Below are 22,758 nucleotides of genomic sequence, written 5' to 3' on the forward strand. Positions count from 1 at the left end.
TGTTGCAGCACTCTAATCTGGGACAGCTGCCTGCCCTCTGCCTCTTCTTCATACCTGGAAGCAGCTTTGATATACATGATCCTGAACAGGATTCCACTGGACAGGAGACAAAATACCCCAGGATCAGGATCCTGCATTGAGCTGGGCTGGGCCTCTTCACATTTAGATAGGAATCCTCCAGTCCCATCAATGTTCTGACCGGCTGGTCTGGCCCCTGCACACCCCACTCCTGAGGGAAGTCTGTGCCAAACATATTTTGCACATAATATTTTAAAAATACCGCACATTTTATTTGTCCATAAATAAATGTGGAGGCTCCAGCATGGCATTGGTGTGCACACAGGCTACTGGCTGGAGCTGGATCACCCTGCAGCCTTCCCCACTCCCGACACTGAGTCAGCAGAGAGATTGACCCAATATTGAGACAGTGCAAGAGCCAGGTCAGTCCCCATAACACCCCTGGGCCCTGTCCCTCCATTCCAGACGTACTGTGTGCATGGAGTGGTGCACAAATCCGCCAGGAGTAACACACACATAAACAAGAAGCCAAACTGCAATGATGATGCGATGTTTAATGGCCTCTCTCCTAGGTGACAGAGGACAACAGAGTGTAGGGCTCCCAAAGGTGCAGTGCCATCTCTAGTGTTTCTTGTCATAGGTGCCAGATCCCTTGTAGGCCCCAACATAGCCACTGTTATCGGTCATGTCTTCACGACCAGCTATTCCTTTCCCCTTGCCGCTCTCATCAAACCGTTCCTTGTGGGAGCCTGTGTATTTGCTGGTGTCTGTCAGTCTGTCAACCCCTCCAGCTGTAGTGGCTTTCTGTAAGAGAGGGAGTCCCAGCAAAAGTCAGCAGAACTGAGAGTGGAGTTCACAGTAGTTTCATGCCTATCCCAAATGGTGAGGCCTGTGTAGGGTGGGGGATTGGACTGGGCTCATTCCTGTTGCCAGGGGGATGCAGTATCTCCAGGAAGCTCATGCTGTGTTGGGGTATGGAGTGAGCCAAATGCATAGAGGTTAGGTGGATGGAGGAGCAGTTCCCTGTACAGTGACTGAGAAGTGATGGGGGGGGGGGGGGAGGTGGGTATATGTGTGTGAAGAGCTTCCTACAGCCAGGGGAGGTTTCTGGGGACTGGTTTAACCCAGCGCTGGCCCAGCTGCCCTGAATGAGGTGTGATCTCTCTATGGTGGGAAGCCTCTATTATGCTCATTTTCTTTCCCTTAATGAAGTGGGATCTCAGGCAGGTGGCTGAGAAAAAAGACTCCCATAGCAGGGGGCATTCCTGCCTCACATGCATCTGTCCAGAGGGCAGGGAAATCTGGTGCTCTGGTGAGGAATTGAGGAGTACAGGGCTTGAGTCCTTTAAGGAGAACGAATACTCACCGTGACACCCACGTTGGCTGGCTCCTTGCCCTCCATCAGTGCATACACAGCCTGCAGTGCCTCCTCAGGAGACTTGCCCTTGAAGCGCTTGCCACACAGTTCCTTCATGGCCTGCTGGAACTCAGCAAAGTTGATGGTGCGAGCGCCTTTGGTCCTGCAGTGAGAGGGGAACAGACAAGGGAAGTTACCGCTAGGTTGTGGGGCTAGTGGCACCAAAAAGTCCAGACCATCCCCACCGTAGTCATCACTCTGGGGAACCAGCTCTTCTCTCCTCTTTGTTTTCCCCTCCCCTCTCTTGACTGTTGCTCCCCTTTCTTCCCCACTCACTTGACTTTGTTGAACACAATATCGACATCGGTGCTGGTCACAGCCTTCCCATCCATCACGCCACAATCCTTCAGCATCTTGGAGAAATTCTTGCCTGTCATGTCATTGCCAGTGGCAGCCGTGTCACCATACACAGCAAATTTACGGAATGCTTTCTCCAACTCCGACATCCTCCGGCTGGAGAAAGAGGAAGGAGATGGGTAGAGTGAGCCTCCCAACAACACATCACCAGTACAACCCCTGCACCCTGAAACTATGTTGGTAAAATCAGAATGATATTTACACAAAGATGACCGGAATTTAGGAGTGAGGGGTCTGGGATTTTGAGACAGGGAATGTGTCAGTACAGGTTGGACATCACTGCTCCAGCACCCTGAGGACCTGAGTGGTCCTGGATGAGGGAATTTGCTGGACTAGGGAAGGTCCCCTGTCACCAGCCCCACCCCCCAACCTGCCACCCCTCCCTGCCGCTGCCTCCTTCAGCCATGCTGCAAGATGGGCAACACAGCTACCCCGGCCCCACTGCTGGGGTACCAGCCCTGCTGCTAGCTGGCACACGGCCCTGATCAGCCTGCTGACCTGCTGCAGCCTTAACTGGGTTGCTGAAGCCCCAGCTCCACTGCCATGGCTCCATTCCTGCAGTCCCAGATGGGCTTCTGCTGCTGGGCTTCCCCTTGCTGCCATTTAGGCTGCCGCGGCTCCGTCCCCACTGCCAGGCTGGCATGCAGCCCCTCTCAGGTTACTGCAGCACAACCCTGCTGCTAGATCAGCATGCACAGGCTGCCCCAGCCACAGCTGGGTTGCCAGACTGCCTCGGCCCCACTGCCAGGCTGCTGAGGCTCTGGCCCCACTCCCACCAGCCTCGCTGTACACGGGGCTCTCACGAGCTTGCCCTCCTGCCCAGGGCTCTCTCATTCAGCAACATCTGTGGTCCTGCTGGACGAGAGAGTCCTGATTTAGAGAGGTGAAACCTGTAGTATTCTATTAACATGTATAGAAATTGGGCACCTGAATCCTCTGGACTGCTTTGAAAAACACAACCATAACACTGGTCTACAATTTTTTAGAAGTTGTCTGCTTCAGAGATAAAATGTGCTATTTATTATGTATTTTGATGTGCTGAATTCAAATATGACAATTAAAACAACTGATTGGCTACTGTTTCCAAAATATTTAAGTTTTTACATTTTACGTCTATGTATATTGTGTAGATAGTAGAGTTTTAATCATAAATTGTAAACCTAGGTCTTTTCATGTGTTTATGGTTGCTTTACATGATAATATTTCACCTGTCCTGTTTATGTCACACTTTAAAAATCAGCAAAAGGGTTATATAAATAAAATTTATTATGAAACAAAAGGCAAAAAACTATTATGTACAGAGTTTAGTCCTATTCAGTGTCTATTCGGCGCTTCTTGGCTTGTCTCTTGTGTCCATTAAATGGAGCATCTCTTGTCACTGTCCAGCAATAGTCTGCAAGCATTGATGGGCTCCATTTGCCCTCATAGCGTTTCTCCATTGTTGCAATGTCCTGGTGAAATCGCTCACCGTCCTCGTCGCTCACTGCTCCGCAGTTCGGTGGAAAAAAATCTAGATGAGAGTGCAAAAAATGTATCTTTAGTGACATATTGCAACCAAGGCTTTTGTATGCCTTAAGGAGTTTTTCCACCAACAACCTGTAGTTGTCTGCCTTGTTGTTTCCAAGAAAATTTATTGCCACTAATTGGAAAGCTTTCCATGCCGTCTTTTCCTTACCACGCAGTGCATGGTCAAATGCATCAGTTCGAAGAAGTTCACAAATCTGAGGACCAACAAAGACACCTTCCTTTATCTGAGCTTCACTTAACCTTGGAAATTTTCCACTGAGGTACTTGAAAGCTGCTTGTGTTTTGTCCATGGCCTTGACAAAGTTCTTTCAGACCCAGCTTGATGTGTAAGGGTGGTAACAAAATCTTCCTTGATTCAACAAGGGGTGGATGCTGAACACTTTTCCTCCCAGGCTCCAATGACTGTCGGAGTGGCCAATCTATCTTGATGTAGTGGGAATCTCTTGCACGACTATCCCATTAGCAGAGAAAACAGCAGTACTTTGTGTATCCAGTCTGCAGACCAAGCAAGAGAGCAACAACCTTCAAATCGCCACAAAGCTGCCACTGATGTTGGTCATAGTTTATGCACCTCAAAAGTAGTTTCATGTTGTCATAGGTTTCCTTCATATGGACTGTATGACCAACTGGAATTGATGGCAAAATATTGCCATTATGCAGCAAAACAGCTTTAAGACTCGTCTTCGATGAATCAATGAATAGTCTCCACTCATCTGGATCGTGAACGAAGTTGAGGGCTGCCATCACCCCATCAATGTTGTTGCAGGCTACAAGATCAGCTTCCATGAAGAAGAATGGGACAATATCCTTTTGACAGTCACGGAACACGGAAACCCTAACATCACCTGCCAGGAGATTCCACTGCTGTAGTCTGGAGCCCAACAGCTCTGCCTTACTCTTGGGTAGTTCCAAATCCCTGACAAGGTCATTCAGTTCACCTTGTGTTATGAGGTGTGGTTCAGAGGAGGAGGATGGGAGAAAATGTGGGTCCTGTGACATTGATGGTTCAGGACCAGAAGTTTCATCCTCTTCCTCTTCCTCGTCTGACTCAAGTGAGAATGATTCTGGTGCATCAGGAACCGGCAGTCCTCCTCAGTGGGGTACTGGGCGTATAGTTGATGGAATGTTTGGATAATGCACAGTCCATTTTTTCTTCTTTGACACACCTTTCCCAACTGGAGGCACCGTGCAGAAGTAACAATTGCTGGTATGATCTGTTGGCTCTCTCCAAATCATTGGCACAGCAAAAGGCATAGATTTCCTTTTCCTGTTCAGCCACTGGCGAAGATTTGTTGCACAAGTGTTGCAGCATATGTGTGGGGCCCACCTCTTGTCCTGATCTCCAATTTTGCAGCCAAAATAAAGGTGATAGGCTTTCTTAACCATAGTGGTTATAGTGTGCTTTTGTGATGCAAAAGTCACTTCACCACAAACATAGCAAAAGTTATCTGCACTGTTCACACAAGTTCGAGGCATCTCTGCTCACTTTGGCTAAACAGAAATGTGTCCCTTTGCAAAATCAAACACTGACAAATAAGAGAGCATGACACTGTATGATTTCTAGAGCTGATATAGGGCAATTTGTTCAGCAGAGTGATGTAAGCTTCGTTATGATTGCATCATCCATGACTTCTAGGAATAATATGATGCAATTCATATCATGTATGACGCAATACCAGCTTCAGATTGCATCATTCATTGTTTTGCCTGAAAAGCAAGTACTGTCCAAACCCAGTCATAGATTTATTCATAGATCCAGTCAAAGATGTATTTTAGTCATTTCTGGTTTAAATTGAGATCCCTTCCCTTTATAACTCACTTATCCTCCACCATTGGCAAGTCAAGGGTCGTATATACTCACCCAATAGCATATCTTGAAAACTAGAGCCAATCAACAATTTTAAGCATCATTTTCATTCTCAGTGACCCAGAATTAGTAAAGTTTGACTACATTTATTTCAGAAGCATTTTGGCTGTAGAGCAGTGATCAGAGCTCCAGCATCACACAAACCTTGGGATACCACCTAAAGATGCAATCTGCACAGTCTGCTCCCGCTCCCTCCTCGCCCTCCCCCCACACACACAGAGTGAATGAAGTTGGGAGATCAGATCATAGTATCTGAGTCTCATCATATCCCTGAATTTAGAATTGGAGGGAGGGAATTATTCACATTTTGCAGATGGGGAAGCGTGAGCTTCTGAAAACAGCCTAAGTGATGTGGACATCCAATTTCCATCAAAATTAAATGGAAACTGGTTGTCCAAATCCCGGAGGCAGATTTGATAGTCTTTGACTATTTCTACACTAGCAGGTTATTGCGCAAGAATGGCCATTCTTCCGCAGAGCGTCCACACTGCCCACACGCTCTTGAGCAAGAGGGCGGTGTGGACGCACAGCAGGGGTTTCTTTTACAAGAAAGCCCTATGGCTAAAATGGCCATCAGAGCTTTCTTGCACTAGAGAGCATCCAGACTACCGTGGATGCTCTTGTGCATAAGCACACCTTGCACATGGCAGTGTGGATGTGTTCCTGCGCAAGAGTTCTTGCACAAGAACCCTTGCATAAGATGTTCTTGCGCAAGAAGCCGCCAGCGTAGACATAGCCTTTAAGTCTTTGGCTGGGCTTAGAATCGAACCCAGATTCATCAAACCTTCTCGCTGACTAATTCCCCAGATATAGCTCTTTAACCTTTTCTGAGCCTTTGTCAATATTCCATAAATTGTCAAACTCAGATCAATTGTATCTAGGCTTGAGAAAGAAAATATAAGAACCATATCAGGATTCTCAAAGAAGTAAAAGGGAGTTGGGCACACAAACTCATGCTGATTTTTAAAAGGGATTTGAGTATCTAACCCCCTTAGGCTTCTTGGACATTTTTATCCTCTTCTATCTACACCCATATCCATTTACCCTCTGGCTTTGTCCTTCAAGTTTCTTCTAGACTGATAGGGCTCCCAATGCTGCTTGAACTCTAAAGGAAGAACCAGATAGTTCATCTCTGGGTAAATCCTGAGGCATTCAACTGAAAGCCCAAAAGAATTGACTGAATCTAGTGGAGTGTGTCTGGATTTATTCCAAGGGATTGCTAAAATCCAAATCAATTTCTTCCCTTCTAATACCGATTCCTTATTCAAAAGCTGGGCTAACCTGAGTGTGTAGATATTCCTGTGTCCGCTTGTTGCCTGTTTCTCCTGAGAGGAGGTTAAATACTTTGAGCCAGCAGCACCACAGCCTGGGGATTCAGACTGAGCCTCATATTGTAACCTCATCAGTTGCTTGTGATGTCATTATTTGCCCCACCCACCTGAGCTCTGACATCAGTGTCACCAGAAGGCTAAAAACAGTAGTAGTATTTGGGCAACTGGGCTGAATGGTGAGAAATTTTTATACCCAACTAAACATTTCCCTAAATGCTTGCTGCCTAAATATCCCACCAAAACTCATCTAATCTTAATTTAATCCACACAGAATCCGTGACATTAGTTTAAATGTAATCTAATCTAGATTTAATCCAAACTAAAATCACCTTAATCTATTCTAAACATTAACAAAATTAATCTTAATATAATGCAAATGTAATCCAAATTTGTCTCAATCTCATTTCAATTTAATTTATTCTAAATCTAATTTGAATGCAATCAAACCTAAATTTACAATCTAATTTTATCTTTCTTCAAATTTAATCTAATTTGAACATAATCCAATATCAGTTTAAACTAATTTAAATGAAATCTCAATTAACATAATTGTAATCCAATTTAGTTTAATCACAATTAAATGTAATTTTAATCATCAGAAAAATAAATTAGTAAAGTGGAACTAAGATTGAGAATACATATTGTCATTTAGGATAAAATATTTTACAGGAATGTTGCAATTATCCCCAGACCAAGTATTATAACTCCAAAATATTGAGGGTTAAGGTTTAATTAAAAAGAAAGCCAAACATGTTAAAGGAGAGCAATGCACTGTTTGGGATACCCAAACAACCTTAATTCTGCCCTGTAGCAGTACCGGGCAAAAACCCTGCATTTTAAAGGATGAGGTCTCAGATAGGATTCAACTGATTTTTTAAAGATACATTTGTTTTCTTTTCTTTCACCCCTTTCTGCCCCACATGGAGTTCCTCCACCTGTGACACTACATATCATCCCTTATTTTTATATATATTATGTTTTGTTTCATAACAGGCATGTATTTACATTTTGCAGTGCAATACAAACTGCTAAGGAACAGAGGATCTTCAAAAGTCTGTATTCCACCAACACAGCATTTGGGACCCCTTTCATTGAGTGCAGTGAGGATTTTTCTTAGGGGGTTTAGAAAGGTGTTTGGGTTAAATTACATTCCATTATCTTGGAATTACATTCCATTATCTTACAGCATTTTGTGGGGAAAAATAAGCAAATGTTTTCCCTGCCCAGAAGCATCCCCTACTGCGCCAGTGGGGAAAAGCGCAGCACTTCCAGCCCCAGCCCGTACCCTTCCACAGAACTGCCACTCCTGTGCACATGGGTGGGGAGTGGGGCCTAGCAGGTTTGGTCTTTTCCCATTGGGAGACCTGAGCCTTCAGCTGAGAGACCTCAGTCCTGTCCACTAGCGACAGCCAGTGGAGGGGCTGAGGGTAGCAGTCAGAGTCCTTCCAGTGTGCTACACCAACTAAAAATGACTTGCTGATATGGTGTTCCAGGCCATGCTTGCCTATTCACATCACTGGGGCAAGCTCTTTACATAGTCCCATGAAAGCAACTTTCTTCATCTAAAAGTGCTGCAGTTACTGCTTGTCATCCCAGATTTGCATGATGATGTGATCCCACCACTCGATGCCTGCAGGCCCCAAAACAGCATTCCACTCTAATCATCACCTCCACGAATGCCACAAGATATCGCGTGTCATAGCTTCTTTGCTCGCAAGATCAGTGTTGGATTCCTCCTCATCACTTTACAGTTAAGGAGTCAGGAGTAACAACTACCATTCATGACATGTTAGTGAGACCGAGCAGCATTTTCTTCAACAGTTTGGGATCCATTCCCACAGATCAGGAGGCAGAGTCCTTGGCACAAAAGCGATTGAAAAATGATGCCAAATGCAGATGGAAGCACAGAGGAGGCTGGGAAGTGAAAGGATGAACCATGGGGCATTGGGACAGGACCCAGGATACCCCACAACCCCCCCCCCCATTTTCTCAAAAGCCTCAGCGGAAGCAGAAGAGGTGCTCTGTGGGACAGCTGACCAGAGTGCACTGTTCCGAATGCTGCTGCAAGTGCCACAAGTACGGTCATGCTACTGTGCTGTCAGCTTACAGCGTGGACACACAACAATGGTTTCCCTACTGCACTTCTGTAGCTACCAGCACTTTATACATACCAGTGTAGACTATACCCTTCAAAGGAAAGCCTGACTCCACTGAAGTAAACAGAAGCTCTCATTGTCCTGAGTGGAGCCAGGATGTCCCCGCCCCCCCCTCACAATGTGTCTTCTAACTTCAATTCCTCAACACAGGGGCTACGTCTAGACTGCTTTCTTCTGCTGAAGAAAGATATGCAAATTCAGAGCTAATGTGCATATCTTCTTCCAATCACGTTATCGGAAGAGGTTTTGTCAAAAAAGAAAGCAGTTTTAGATGCAGTTCTTTTGGGAAAAAAAAAAACCTTTTTTAAAAGAATCCTTCTTCCTAAAAAAGTGAGGTGTGCCGGGTTCTTTGTTGGTTTTTTTTCCGAAATAACATAGTCTAAACTGCTTTCTTTTTCAACAAAACCTCTTCCAATAATGCAATTGGAAGAAGATATGCAAATTAGCTCCACATTTGCATATCTTCTTTCAGCAGAAGAAAGTCATCTAGACGTAGCTAGAGAGAAACTCAGCATTGCTTTTCACAGCACTAACAGTTGGTAGGAATCAATCAAAAGGAGACTTTCCTTGTGTTTCCTTACTGTCCTAAAAAACAATTTGATAAATTTGCAGAACTGCAGCTTTGTTAGAATAAAGCAGTTCTCTGATTTGAAAGACTAAAAAAACAAGACACAGATTTTTGCCCTTCTGAAGTCAGATAGATATATGACTCATTTTGCCCATCTATGCATGTGTATTATTCCTATTAATGTTAATGGAAATCATATGTTTGTGATAAGAGGAGACTCAATCCATTACAGTTTATTCTATTCTGAAAAATGAATTTCTACTAAAGCTGTGAACAAACAATTATCTTAGTTCGTTGGCAATTTTGAAAAGTGAATGAAAATTTTCAAGTTGGATCAAAAATAAAAATTATCCACAACTCAAAAAGGAAATCAATCATTTCAGGTTGAATAAAATGTTTTGATTTGACAAAGTTGAAACCTACTTCTTTTATATTACCCAATTTCAGATGCATTTGATTTTTATGAATGACACAATTACAGGGAATTTTGAAATGAAAAGACATTATGAACTATAAAACAAAATGTTTACAAAATGTCAAAATAAAAAGTTTAAATTGTTTTCAGAATTTTTTCCCTCACAAAATGAAATATTTGGCAAAACTGACACAATTCTGAGAAAAAAAATTGCGTCATAAAATCTGCATTTTTCTTTCCAAAAAGTTTCTACCAAAAATATTCACCAGGATGTAATCAATATAATAAAGTCTTGGGATTCCATGTTTATTATCTCTCAATTATTCTAAATCAAATGTATTCACTTTGCAAGTCAAAAGAGGTTGGACGTGTCTCTCTGTCATCACAGCAAATTCACTCTACAATGTGAAAGTCAAGCAGATTCTTTCCTTCTGATGCCTGAGCTACAATAATGGAAATTTTGCAGTCCAGACTCCTCCCTCCATAGCATGCAACCCCATTGTCTCTAAAATATTGAAGTTATTCCTGAAGATATACTTGAACCTTTGCCTAATGAGGTGCCAAAAAGAAACCAACTGACATTTGAAGGTGAGCTTTTGACTGATAAATTGGACACATTTGCTTTTGAGACACAATATGGAATCCCCACAATGCTATTGCTATTCACTTTTCAGAGCAGTTACTGCACTTGAGCATGTACATGGGAAGGACTGTTGCATGCTACAAGGAGAATATAAATTACATTTTAATGCACTGTAGACACAAAGGCTGTGTCTACACTGGCGGCATCTTGCCCAAGGATTCTTGTGCAAGAAGTCTTGCGCAAGAAAACATCCACACTGCCATGTGCATGCTGTGCTTTTACACAAGAGCTCCCATGGCAATGTGGATGCTCTCTTGCGCAAGAAAGCTCTGATGGCCATTTTAGCCATAGGGCTTTCCTGCACAAGAAATCCCTGCCGAGTGTCCACACTGCCCTCTTGCGCAAGAGCTCCTGCGCAAGATGGCTTATACCTGATAAAAAAAGAGCGTAACTCTTGTGCAAGGAGCCCTCTCTTACCACGCCGTACTGTACATTTTCTTGCGGAAGTGCGGGCGGGCAGTGTGGACGCTATGCAGATTCTTGCGCAAGAACAGCCGTACTTGCGCAAGAAGGCGCGAGTGTAGACATAGCAAAAGTGTGGTGGCCTTTTTTATTTGAATTTCTCTGGCTTTAACTTCCAGCCATTGCTTTTTTATTTGTTTTGTTTTCTTTGTTAGGACTTTCTCTGCCCTAAGATTACCAAGCCCTTTAATTCCTTGTACAGGCAGTCCCCGGGTTACATGGATCCGACTTACATAGGATCCCTACTTACAAACGGGTGAGGCAACCCCGCACTAGCTGCTTCCCCCCAGCAGACCAGGGAGACGTGAAGCTAGCGCCCCTCCCCCAGCAGACCAGGGAGACGCGGAGCGGCTTTTCTCAGCAGACACCTCAGCTTGAGAATAAAGGACTGAGGGAAGTGAGGTTTGGGAGAATAAAACTGCGCTCTGGAGAAATGTTTGGCTAGAGTTTTCCCTACAATATGTACCAGTTCCGACTTACATACAAATTCAACTTAAGAACAAACCTACAATCCCTATCTTGTACATAACCCGGGGACTGCCTGTACTTTCTCTCTACTAAATGACTCACACAGTAATTAACCTAGCGCTCAATCTTCTTTTCTTAATAAACTAAGCAGATTGAGCTCCTTAAGTTTCTCAATGTAAGGCTTTCTTTTTTCTACCCCAAACCATTTTTGTGCCTCTTTTCTGTGTCTTCTCCAATTTTTCAGTATCATTGAAAAAAATGTGGACTGGGCACAGTATTCCGGTACTGGTCTCACAGATTCTCTCTCATTGAAATAATTACCTTTCAGCTCCTATTCACTCTCTCCCTGAATATACTTCAAAGGGTCAGATTAGCTCTTTTTGTCACAGCATCCTGCTGGGAGCTCATATTCTGTTATTTGTCCACTATGACTCTTAAATCCTTCTGGAAGACACTGCTTTCCAAGATACAGTTGTTCATTCTGTAGGTATGGCCTGCAATCTTTGTTCCTTAATATACAACCTTGCATTTGGCTGTATTCAAACTCATTTTGTTTGACTAGACCCACCTTACCAAGCAATCTAAATTGCTCTATATTAACTATCCTCCCCCTCCTCATTATTTACTACTCTCCCAGTCTTTTATCCCTGTAACTGTTTATCAATATTTATTTTATATGTATTTCAACATCATTGGTCAAAATGTTGACTAGTACTTGGTTGAGTACCAATCCCTACAGAAGCCTACTAGCTAACTGGATGATGATTCCTCACTGACAACTATTTTTGACAGCCCGTCAGCAGGTTCTTAATGCATTTCACATAGAGACTTGTAGCTTACATCCAGACTTAGCTGTAATGAGCATCTTTTTTGGGAAGATGGCATAAAGTTGACAGATTACATAGTAGAATTGTTTTCAAAATGTTGTAAGCACATTGTTTCAATAAAGTTACATCAGAGTACCCATTCTGCCCAGTGGTACGCTTCTACTCTTATATGAGTGGGTGGCTAATCTTTTTTGCCTTCAATTGTGCATCTAGCGCTTTCAAAAAAAGTCTGTACAAGAAAGCACAGAATGTGATGCCATGTAACTCGTTAAGTATTGGGCTGCTGCCAGCCTGTTACAAGATCATTTTAGTGAGGCTTGAGATAAGAATCTGATGTGGACAGACTGAAGACATCAGAGTGAGGACAAATAAATGCTCTATTTACGCCACTGAGATGTGTCACAAAAAGGCCTGGTTTGTATAAACAGTCCCATGGGGTCCACTCCTCCCCTCTGCAAAGCAGAAAAAATTATCAGCTTTTTCAAAACTTCATACATTAAGAAGGATGCTTTAGATTGCCCAAATCTTCACAGCCCTAGGTAGAGAGATGAATCTGCACTAGCAAAACACTTAGCTATTAAAATAAACTATATAATTCAGGATTCTGTCCAAACACTTACATAGTTATTCAGGAAAGTTGGAAGACGTCTTTGATATCATCTTAAAGACTCTGCATAAGCTATTTAAAGGCAACCCAAAAATTGTGTAGAGCCTGTAAAAAAAAAACGTTAGGACACTCACAATGCTTAAATAATGCAGCAGGTTATACAGAATACTAGAAAACTGTGAAAAGAAAAATATTAAAGTTTGAAAATCTTAGTGGGCAAGAAGAATGTTTTTCTGTTGTTCAGTATAAATTGATTCCAAATTACTCTGTAGCTCATAAATTGTATGAATTAGTACCATAATCACATTAACTTCTCTCCTCACATACAGCTGTTCATAGCATAAATTCTTTTTAGTGTCATGATCAGAGAAATTGTTTGAATGACGGCATCAACATATTGACAATTCCAAGAGCTGTATTAAACATTTGAAATCAATCAAAAGGAGCTGTTCAGATTTCAGATGGACACAAATCAAAACTGCAGATCCAAACACCCTGGAAATATGAGAGGTTTGAAATCAAGACTCGGATGTGGATATAAGTTTTGTGCCTTGAGCCCTTCCTTCGTTGAGATGCACATACTATATTTTCAAGTTGAACTTTGACTTTTTTGAACTCTAAGCAGAAACTCCATTTATGTAGTGCTTTTCTTTAATGAAAGCACAGTATGATGGAGTAGTATGCAATACTAATTTGAAAGTCAATGGCCATATTTGCCTAGATAAACAAATGTATGGATTTTGGAAAAGGGGATCCTTATTCTAGAAAAATGACAAACTGCTTGTCAGACACTTAGATAAGGAAATATAGACTAAGTCAGTTGATCCTAATATTTTAATTTAAGATTTTACAATTTTTTCTCGATTATTTTTTGTTTATGTTACAGAAGATGAATCCTTTCCTAGGCTCACAGGTTAGCTTTTAATTCAGAGGGGAAATTTCTCATCAGTGGGTTTGTAGTCCCTAAACATAAAGGATTATAATTGGCAGCATTATAGTGGAAATTTAAAATGTGGGTATAGCTATACTTCATGGGCCAACTGGCTGGCAAAACTCTTAAAGACTGTCATTTTTGGTGCTCTTTCTGAGTAGGAAAACACTCCACTCACCTCTGATGTAATCATAGAGGGTAAATGCCACAAGCTAGCACCATGGGGGAAAAAAACCCATCCCACCATTGTTTGAAAACCGGTGTCATGCTGTCTTTGAGTCCCTGAGGTAGCCCCTCCAATCAACTTTCAGAAATAAATCAAGAATTGTCCATTCTAGCTTGTGTATTGACTGACATTTTGTGTGTTCCCCTCCATAAAAAAATAAAAGTATTTCTTTCAGTGACCAGTTTCCTGAGACTAGCTGCCCTGCAAGTCTATTAAAATCATTGCTCTACACTATCAGACACTAAGACTATTGAGAAGTGGCTGATTTTTACTTTGAGGTTTGGTCAAATGGAATCTGCAAAAGGCTCTGTAGTTCATTTCAGATAGAATGTGCTTTAACTGGCCACAGTTAGGCTGAACATTCATTCTGGGCATTGTGTTTCATTTAAAGTGAGGCTCTGCTTCCCTTTGACAAGGGGAAAGATTTTTTTTTTATTAAAAAGGATATTTCATCCTTTATAAACTGTAAAAAGTATGTGAGGACCACAGTACAAAGAGGTACCAAGCTGAGGTAGTCCTCTCTCCCTGAGACAGCCTGCATACTGAACCCCACATCCTCAGCCTCAGTCCAAAGCAATAATTTCAATGAAGCATGTACATTTTCATTTTATTTTGCAAAAAAAAAAAAAAAATTAATTAATTAAGTTAAGGACCTGAGCAACGCTGAGTAAATCTTCAAGTAGTAAATATTCTGAAGCTGGATGATAAATCCTTATGACATAGGATGGTAGGTGGGACAATACTTTCACCATACATCCCTATTATTTCGAATAGGATAGCATAATTCAGTGTTGATCATGGCTTGTGGTGTCCAATCAATATGTTAGCATGGCTATTAACTACCCAAGTGCTAAGCAGACATACCTTTTGTTGAAAATCTACTGTGATACAGAGAAATTGTTAAATATTTTGAGACTGGCCTTCTAAGACTGTAGCTAAACTCTTAAGAAAAGACAGCATACAATAATGTATCTCAGTAATAAAAAGTGCTATGATGTTAGTAATATTCACACCTAATAACTCCAGGGAAATGGCATTATATGCCAGGAATGAATTTAGCTCCTGAAATATATTGTTTTGTTTTGATCTAGTGAGCTTATATTAGCCCCTGCCATAATCAAAACTGCACTTGCCTATGAATTGAATTCATCTAGTAATGAGTGATTTGGTTTGGGCTTGTTTCAACACGTCCAGCCATTTGCACATTGTTCCAACAGCATTTTTCTGTATGCACACACCCCTTGGCAGTTTTTCAATACTAATCTAAAAGAAGCCTATCTTAAACTCTTCATGCCTTATGTACTGTACTTACTGTACCAGTACAGACACTGATGTTTTATCAGCAATCTTTGAAGCTTGATTTTCGGGAACCACAAAGATTATGTTTACAAAAAAAGCACTCTAACAAAAATGATACAAAGTAAAGTTACAGAAGTGTCTAGGCATCCAGGTCTTATTGACTTTCAATGGTATTTTGAAATGTACTCACAGTCAAGCAATTTAGCCCCAACATTTAGATGCTTTTAAGTTTCTGGAGACCTATCTGCAGTGTGAACAGATTTCTACCCAATGCTCTTACATGCACATCTCTTACAGAGATGCACCCACATGACATAAAGCTGTTCCTTAATGTCCCTTCTATTGCTAATGTTTTTGTTTCTTTTCCGAATGACTGGACAGGCATGTTTGAACCCTGGAAAATGTTACTTCAAGTATCTTAAGATTCGTTTCAAATAATGGGAGGAAAGAAAACATGACAAACTATAAAATAGTGAATGGATTGCATTCTGTTAACATTTCCTCTCTGTTCTATGGAACAACAGCAACATTCTCTAATGCATAAAGATCAAGGCTCAATTAATATCTGAAAACAGCACTTTGACCTTGCTTGCAGAGCTATTAAGCTATGTTACCATTAAAGTTTATAATGTTCAGTCTATTACATTATTTGTACTGTATCATCTCACCTCGCACTCCATGAAAAGTAAAGAAATTACTTACAACATCCCAATTAGCTAGCCTTGAGCATAGCATGGCTTAGACTATACAAGATGATTTAGCTTGCATTTTAGAACTCCCCGTCTGCAGTGTGTAGACATCTTGCACTGTGTGTAGGAAACAATATCACTACGTTAACTATCTATGGTGAGTTCCAAAAGCACAAGACGTGCTCATTTAGCCAGTAGGGGAATTTTAAAACACAAATGTGTTTTCATCCAGAAATATCAATGGAAAAATAAAGCAGAAATTTCTTTATGCTTCTATTAATGGTAGGAATATTCACAACCCCTCTGAAAATAAATTGTGTTTGCAAATGAAAAGGTTGCGGCTGCCATCAAACAGAGCCTGAGACAGTACACTTTTCAGAAAGAGAGAGTGTGAAATTCTCCCACCTGTAGGGGGACCCATTGATGAAGCAAAGTCGTGGGCAAACGGAGGGAATTGTTACTATCATTCGGCACCAGGGCTTGCATTAGCAGAGAATTTCATGGCTGTCAATCCACAGAAACTTCTATAAATATCACATGCACTGAACATTCTATTTTAAAAACCACTAAAATGGAGAAAGGGCAAGACAAGAAGGAAATCACTGCTGCCTTTGGTCCTCTGTCTTTTTTTGTTTAATCTACTTGTCATCTCTCAATGTATACTTAAACTGTAAGATCCTTCGGACAGAGACCATCTTTTCATTATGTGTGTACAGCATCTAGACACATGTTGGCCATGGCTTCAGAGCAATAATATTAATAACTACTATTGCTACAAATTTCCAAAAACTTGATTACTAGTATAAATACAGCTAGATTATGCAACTAGTTCTCCCCTATCCACCATTGTGCATGGAGCCGAGCCAAGTACAACTCAGGCAAAATGGAGATACCCTCTGGTTTGAGAGGTCCTGAGAAAAAAGAATTTGAGCTCTGTGTAGTACTCTCTGTTTAAGGTTGGCTGGAGGAAGGCAGTTTAAAAAGCTATGCTCTTCTGCCAACAGGGAGCTAAAACAGCTCCAACTGGAATTTGGCTCAGGGAGAAAGATGAGCTTAACTAAATGGATAAAGATCACAAGAGTTTTGGAAACATGAGAGAAAGATGGGAGGCAAGAGGTCTGAATCTCTACTCTCTTATATCTGGTGAAGTAATTTATACTTTGCAGTGTCTAATTTCATAGATTTCGTACTTCCTTTTGCACCTATGCAACAGACATCATATGTGCAGGCACATATGTCCCTCCCAGAGAGGGAGCTGGGATCTGAAAGTCAGATAAAGTGAGATGATATACAGTAAGTAGAATGGAAATCCTTGTCCACATAAAGAGTGGAATATTTTTTTAAAAGCCAGAGTCTAGTGTATATTTTCACTGACCAATGTGAAAAAGGATTTTTTCTGTGCATTTGGGGACAAAGCCCTGGCTGGGTTGATTTAATTGGGATTGGTCCTGCCTTGGGCAGGGGGCTGGACTTGATGGCCTTCTAAGGTCTCTTCCAGCTCTATGGTTCTATGATTATTGGTAACATGATTTGGACATACAAGAGTTCGAAGTTCTTAAGAAATCCATGTTAAACTAACACAGTTCTGCTCCCAGCAAAGACAAGGCAAACAGGCAGAAGATTAGAAACAGGGCAGTAAAGAGAAAAAAAGAGACTCCACAGTGTTCTAACTCAGAGAAATCTCTCCAGCTCAGGGGGCTGAATCTTTGCAGTTACTTTTTCTCCCGTTGTTATTTCATGACATACAATCCAAATTACTTTGCTTAATTTAAAAAAATTCTTCCTTGGCCTGATCCTCAGAGGGTGAAAGTCAGCACAGCTGCACAGAAGTCATTGGTGCTATGCAAGTGTACCACAGCTGAGAAGCTGGTGCTATGTTCTAATTTTCCTGGAGACATTGCAACAGTCCCAGAAAGTATCAGAAACCCAAATTCCCTCTGCCTCTTTCCTCCATTCCTTCTGAAAAGCTACATAAAAAGCGTCCATTAGGAACACAGACCCGATTTTTAAAAAAATTTAACATTAAAAAGGGCCAACCACACCACTCCTCCCTTTAGCATTCTTACAGACAGGCATTTTGCTGCACCATGAAGAGAGGTTTACTGGACACAAGCCACAGCTTATTCTGGATATTTCCACAAGCCCAGCAAAGCGGAAGAGTCCCATCACTGTCAGGTCAGAGAGAACACACAATATTTTATGCAACTATTTTTGTGGTGGAATTGAATGGCCTGGTATCTGGGACATCTGCCGGAAGCAAGACACCCTTTGTGGGAGTCTACACAATTCAGCTGGCCTCACTCTGCCAGTTGCTGAAGCCACAGCCTGGGACTGCTTTACAGGTCTGGTTAAGGGGGGAGGGAAAAAAACAAAACCCAGCTTGTTTAAAACTGATATCAATCAAGCCCTGTGTTTCCATCTTAGGTGAATTGTGTGCAAAAAACAGAGAACCTGAGGTAAAATATATATAGACACATACACATATTCCTATTTTTGTGAAAGGAACAGGTGTGAACCCGGGCTTGTGGTACACAACGCTCAGGACCTCACCACCTGCTACTCCTAATTATAGGATAATTTTGGTTTTATTAGCAGAAAGACACAATGCACACACACACTCCCATTCCCTATGTGAGCACAACGGTTCAACTGTCAATTTCAGCCGCTGGTTCATTCATGGAAACATAATATAAATATAAACTTCTGTGCTTCAAAAGTAGTTTGTACTTGTTTCAACACTTAGATTTTTAGCATTAATTTCAAGACCAATAATTCAGTATTTAGAGCCACTTATTACATTTGATCCATTCCTTCAGTCCTCTTTCTCTTCAATGGGAGCATGCGGTATGGCTGGAGGTAGGGATGCTCACGAGGTGATGCTTACTGATTAACTGGCGGCCCATCGGGACTGGAGCAGCCCCCCCACCCAATACTGCGGGTAGCTCCATCCAGGCAGGGCCCAACGTGGATGGGGAATTTTTTCAGCCTGGCCAGGCCCACCATGCCATGGGTTGGGGGTGCTCCAGTCCAGCGAGTCTGGTGACGCTCCCTGCCTGTCCACACCACAACGTGGTGGACCCAGCCCAAACAGCCCTGCACCTGCAGTGGGCCGGCTGCGCTGGAGTGGCCCCCCAGCCTGCACCATGGGCCCGCTTCACCGCACCATGGGTGGGAGGTGCCCAAGCCTGGCCAGTGCAGTTCTCTATCTGCAGTGGGCCTGGCCTGGCTGGAGCAACTCATGGCATGGTGGGCCAGGCCAGCAGCGTTACCAGGTCCACTGTGCGGCAGGCAGGGGCAAGCGGCACTCCAGCCTAGCCAGCCCCCCCCCCCCCCCCCCCCCCCCGGGAATCCTGTTTAAGTGGTCAACTGGTTAAACATAACATTTAACCGGTTAACTGATTAAATGGGAGTTTACATCTCTAGCTGGAGGGCAGTAGATTTTAGGGGTAGAGGTTATGTCAACTCCTCCATCCTGAATTAAATAAAAAAATCTCACTGTGGTGCTAACATCATCTCCAGCTGGTAGGAGAAAACATCTGGCATTTGGGGAAAGTGGGCCCTCTTTTCCCCACACAGCCATTTTATACTCATAACTGCACACTGCTTGAGATTATCAAAATACATATTAGCTGGGGTCAAGATTTATAAGTGATCATTCATGGTCCACATTCAGACTTTATGTCAGTGGGGCTATGTGTATGAATAGAAGGCAGCAGAGGATAGCCTTAAACTATATGGCTACTTATGAATGCATAAATACCACAGACATGAATGGGTGATATGTACACAACGGAGAAAGAATAGATTTTAAAAACTTTAATGACTTCGAACAGGGGTCTTAAACTCCCAGCCTGCGGAGCCATCCCTTTCCATTACCAGCCCCAAAGCCCCATCCCTGTCCCACCCTCTCCTCCCAGTTCACCAGGAGTCCCAGGCTGGACTGCACAATCACTCAGGTGGGAGATGGCCCCCAGGCAGGGAGCGCAAGACCCTCTGCTCCAGAATAAATTTTCCCTGAAGAATTTCAGAAATCTCAATACACAAGAATTGCACCTGATGAATACCTCTGGCATGTGTAATACATGGTAGAGTAGATGACCATAATGGTCCCTTCCAGCCTTAAAAAATCTATGCAAGAGCCTCTTTAAATGCATTAATGAAGGGAAAGCTCTTTGCAGATGACCAAATGTTGTGGTTTACTGACTGTACAAAAAACAAGCACCAATCAATCCCTCCTTCTTCTCACTCAGCTGCCCTGTGAGGATTTGCACGGTCTGCAGATTAGTGAGCACTGGAACTGAGGAGGAGTTTCTGTACTTCCGGTTTGTCATTAATGCCCTGGTCATGTTCCTGAGACATTCCTGAGTGTCTGAGTGGTGGCTTGAGGCTCTCCGATTGGATCCTCCATCCTCACCGCTGGCACAGCAGGGTCAGGGAAGAGTGCTTAGATGGCACAAGAAGAAAGGCTCTTCAAGTACCTCTCAACTCTGCCAGGAGGCTAGCAAGGGCAAACAGAGGCAGCCCGGGAATGATCGGTGCCTGGCTCATGGGCATTCAGGGTGGGATTCTCAAATGTACTCAGTGTACATGCTCCCCTTGAAATCAATGGAGTTTTGCCATTGAATTCATTGACAGCAGAGTTAGGCCAACACTGAGCACTTCCTAATATCCCATCCTTTAGTGATAACATGATTAACGTACTAGAATAAAGTACTGTCCATCTAGCTACTTGGAAAACATTTTGACATGTTTAATCCCTCAGTGCAGGACAAAATACAATTCCTGCGAAGTGCATCTTTCTCACAAGTAGCTTTTTTGGGAGTTGTAAGTATGGTATTTTCATGGAGTCCACATGGTCCGCCTAATGACAAGGCAGGCAATAGGGGAAACAAAAACAATCACTCTTGCCATCAGGCTTTTGAACAGATCTGTAGTGCCTTTTCCAAAGTACTCTGTTTGTCTCACATTCCACTTAAGTAAATGAATAAAGGCCACGGAACAGATTCTTAGCTGGTATAGACTGTTCAAAGTTCCACGTTTTCAGCTGAAACAATTTTGGCCCCAAGTATCTCAATGCCTATGTTTCAACAACAGTCAGATTGAATCTTTGGGAAAAAAACAAAACAAAACCCGCAACAACCACACTGGTCTCCTCTAGAGAGAGATTTCAGTAGATGATTTCACAAAGATATTATAGCTATATGAACAGACCATAGTAATTCCCTATAATGTGTCTTCAGCTAAGCATATCAGTCAGTACTGTACTTACTATAAGGGTACAGAATAATTACATATTCAGATACTATGGATGAAAAACACTGCTCCAAAATTAGGTCAGTCCAGGTTTGCAGATAAAAAAAAATTGTGATTTGATACAATTGGAACAAAAATATTGTGATGCAGATAGATTTTGGCCAAAGGAATGGGAATTAGCGACAAAATCCCCGCAACTCACACAGATACTGCTGAACTCTTGCCTACAAAACAATGGAAGAGTAATATAATGTATCTATACAGCACATGTATTGCCAGTGTTCTAATCATCGTACTTAAAACGCAGCCTTAAGAGACTTCAGAGAATTACTGTTATGGAAAATTATATCTAAATATAAACCTAAATCACAATAGCTGCAAACTGAATCCCTTATTATTTTTTTAAAAATAACCTGCGGAGTGATTGTGAGACTCTCTTTGAAAAGCTAAAAGGGAAGGTCCACACGTATGTGCGCCGATATGATGATGCACAAAAATGTGCCTATAGGCAGGGGCAGGTGTTATTTCTGCATCTGTGGAGTTGAGGTGGCAGGGCAGCAAAGAGAAATAAAGATACTACATGGACCTATTGATCTAAACTGAGACTTTTGAAGCTGTTAGGTGTGAATCAGACTGCCATGAGCATTCATGCTATTGCTTGAGGGCAGGGGCATTCTGCCAACCCATGCTGGTTCCATCACCTACCTCCCACCAAGGCCCACTGAAAGAATTCTTCCCATGGCTTCTATTTCCATTGCCAGAGTGAGAAGGGGAGGTAGAAGAGAAAAATGGCCTGGTGCTCTACTATACTTGCGCATCTGCTCTGTTATTTTGAGCAGGCTCATTGAAGTTACCAGGTCTGCTCACATGAGCAAGCTTCTGCCTGCACCTAAGTGTTTGCAAGATCAGTTATATATTTCTTGTTCATGAACGGTGTTAAGTCAATTACCTGCAGTGCACAATATTTCTCATGGACTGCAGGTAGAAGTGCAAAACTTTAGAGATGCTGCCACCCCAGCAAGCACTGAAGCCACGTATACACAGACAGATTTCCCAGTACTTCCTCCAAACTCTTTCCTCCTGTGAACTGTACTCCTTCCTCCAAATTCCATGCAAGCTGCTACCGTCTGGAAATACAAATACTTCAACCAAAGGAACAAGGCTGCGCTATAGGGAATAAACCCTTCACCACCATGACATGCTTCTCCCAAATCCCAACTAATGGTCTAAGATGTCAGCATAATGCACTGCTGTCATGTTACTTTGTGAATTTCAGTGACCTCGTGTTAAATTACCTATAATTTGCTATTGGGATTATCAGACATTTTCCAGATGCAATCAGTGCTCTCTTTGAAAGAGTGAAATTAATTAGCCTCACCATTTATGTAAGAAGTTTTCTAATTAATTTACTGTGTTGCATGATAAAACACCTCTCATATTCAGTTCCTGCCATACTTGCCTAATAGGACATGGGCAGCATTTGAAACTGTTACACTAGAGTAAAGACAATAAATGACTTATTATAATGATGACAGTTGAATTGGAGATCTCTGCCTAATAGCATTAGCAACACCACTCAGAACACAAACGTCATGAAGGAAGAGCATAAAGTCTGGCCCAGGAAAAGATTTCTTTTCAAACCATGCTGCCTAATTACTGAGCAGAGGCAGAATGAGAGGACCTTGAAGCCTATTTCC

The 22,758-nt window shown here is 42.3% G+C and overlaps 1 protein-coding gene and 1 long non-coding RNA gene across 3 annotated transcripts in view; both read right to left on the minus strand.

The window, feature by feature from the left end:
- Positions 1–552: 552 nt before the first annotated feature.
- LOC102447111 (tubulin polymerization-promoting protein family member 2-like) lies at positions 553–6,604 on the minus strand. 2 transcript variants are annotated; one of them, XM_025189103.2, is made up of 4 exons: positions 6,468–6,604; positions 1,712–1,888; positions 1,385–1,538; positions 553–822 (listed from the first exon to the last, which is right to left on the minus strand). In XM_025189103.2, the coding sequence occupies exons 1-4, from the start codon at positions 6,587–6,589 to the stop codon at positions 640–642; spliced, it is 636 nt and encodes a 211-aa protein (XP_025044888.2). In that variant the 5' UTR covers positions 6,590–6,604; the 3' UTR covers positions 553–639. The 2 variants fall into 2 exon arrangements, with proteins under 2 accessions (XP_025044888.2, XP_075788008.1); XM_075931893.1 differs by lacking the exon at positions 6,468–6,604 and adding an exon at positions 6,231–6,331.
- A 6,072-nt stretch (positions 6,605–12,676) lies between these two features.
- Positions 12,677–22,758, minus strand: part of LOC142829861 (uncharacterized) — a 46,820-nt gene continuing 36,738 nt past the window's right edge. Inside the window, exon 3 of the long non-coding RNA XR_012904736.1 lies at positions 12,677–12,768. This is a non-coding gene — a long non-coding RNA (uncharacterized LOC142829861). The remainder of the gene's footprint in view (positions 12,769–22,758) is intronic.

The sequence above is a fragment of the Pelodiscus sinensis genome, chromosome 6 (assembly GCF_049634645.1).
Source record: "Pelodiscus sinensis isolate JC-2024 chromosome 6, ASM4963464v1, whole genome shotgun sequence".
In the NCBI taxonomy this organism is placed as follows: Eukaryota; Metazoa; Chordata; order Testudines; family Trionychidae; genus Pelodiscus; species Pelodiscus sinensis.

Bases quoted from the DNA above. Each gene is read 5' to 3' on its own strand.
- LOC102447111 (XM_025189103.2), bottom strand. From the start codon at position 6,589: ATGAGGTTACAATATGAGGCTCAGTCTGAATCCCCAGGCTGTGGTGCT. The intron at 1,889-6,467 runs GTTAGCCCAGCT...CTCTTTCTCCAG, and splicing joins AGGAATATCTACACACTCAG to CCGGAGGATGTCGGAGTTGG. The intron at 823-1,384 runs GTGAGTATTCGT...CCTCTCTTACAG, and splicing joins CAGCCAACGTGGGTGTCACG to AAAGCCACTACAGCTGGAGG.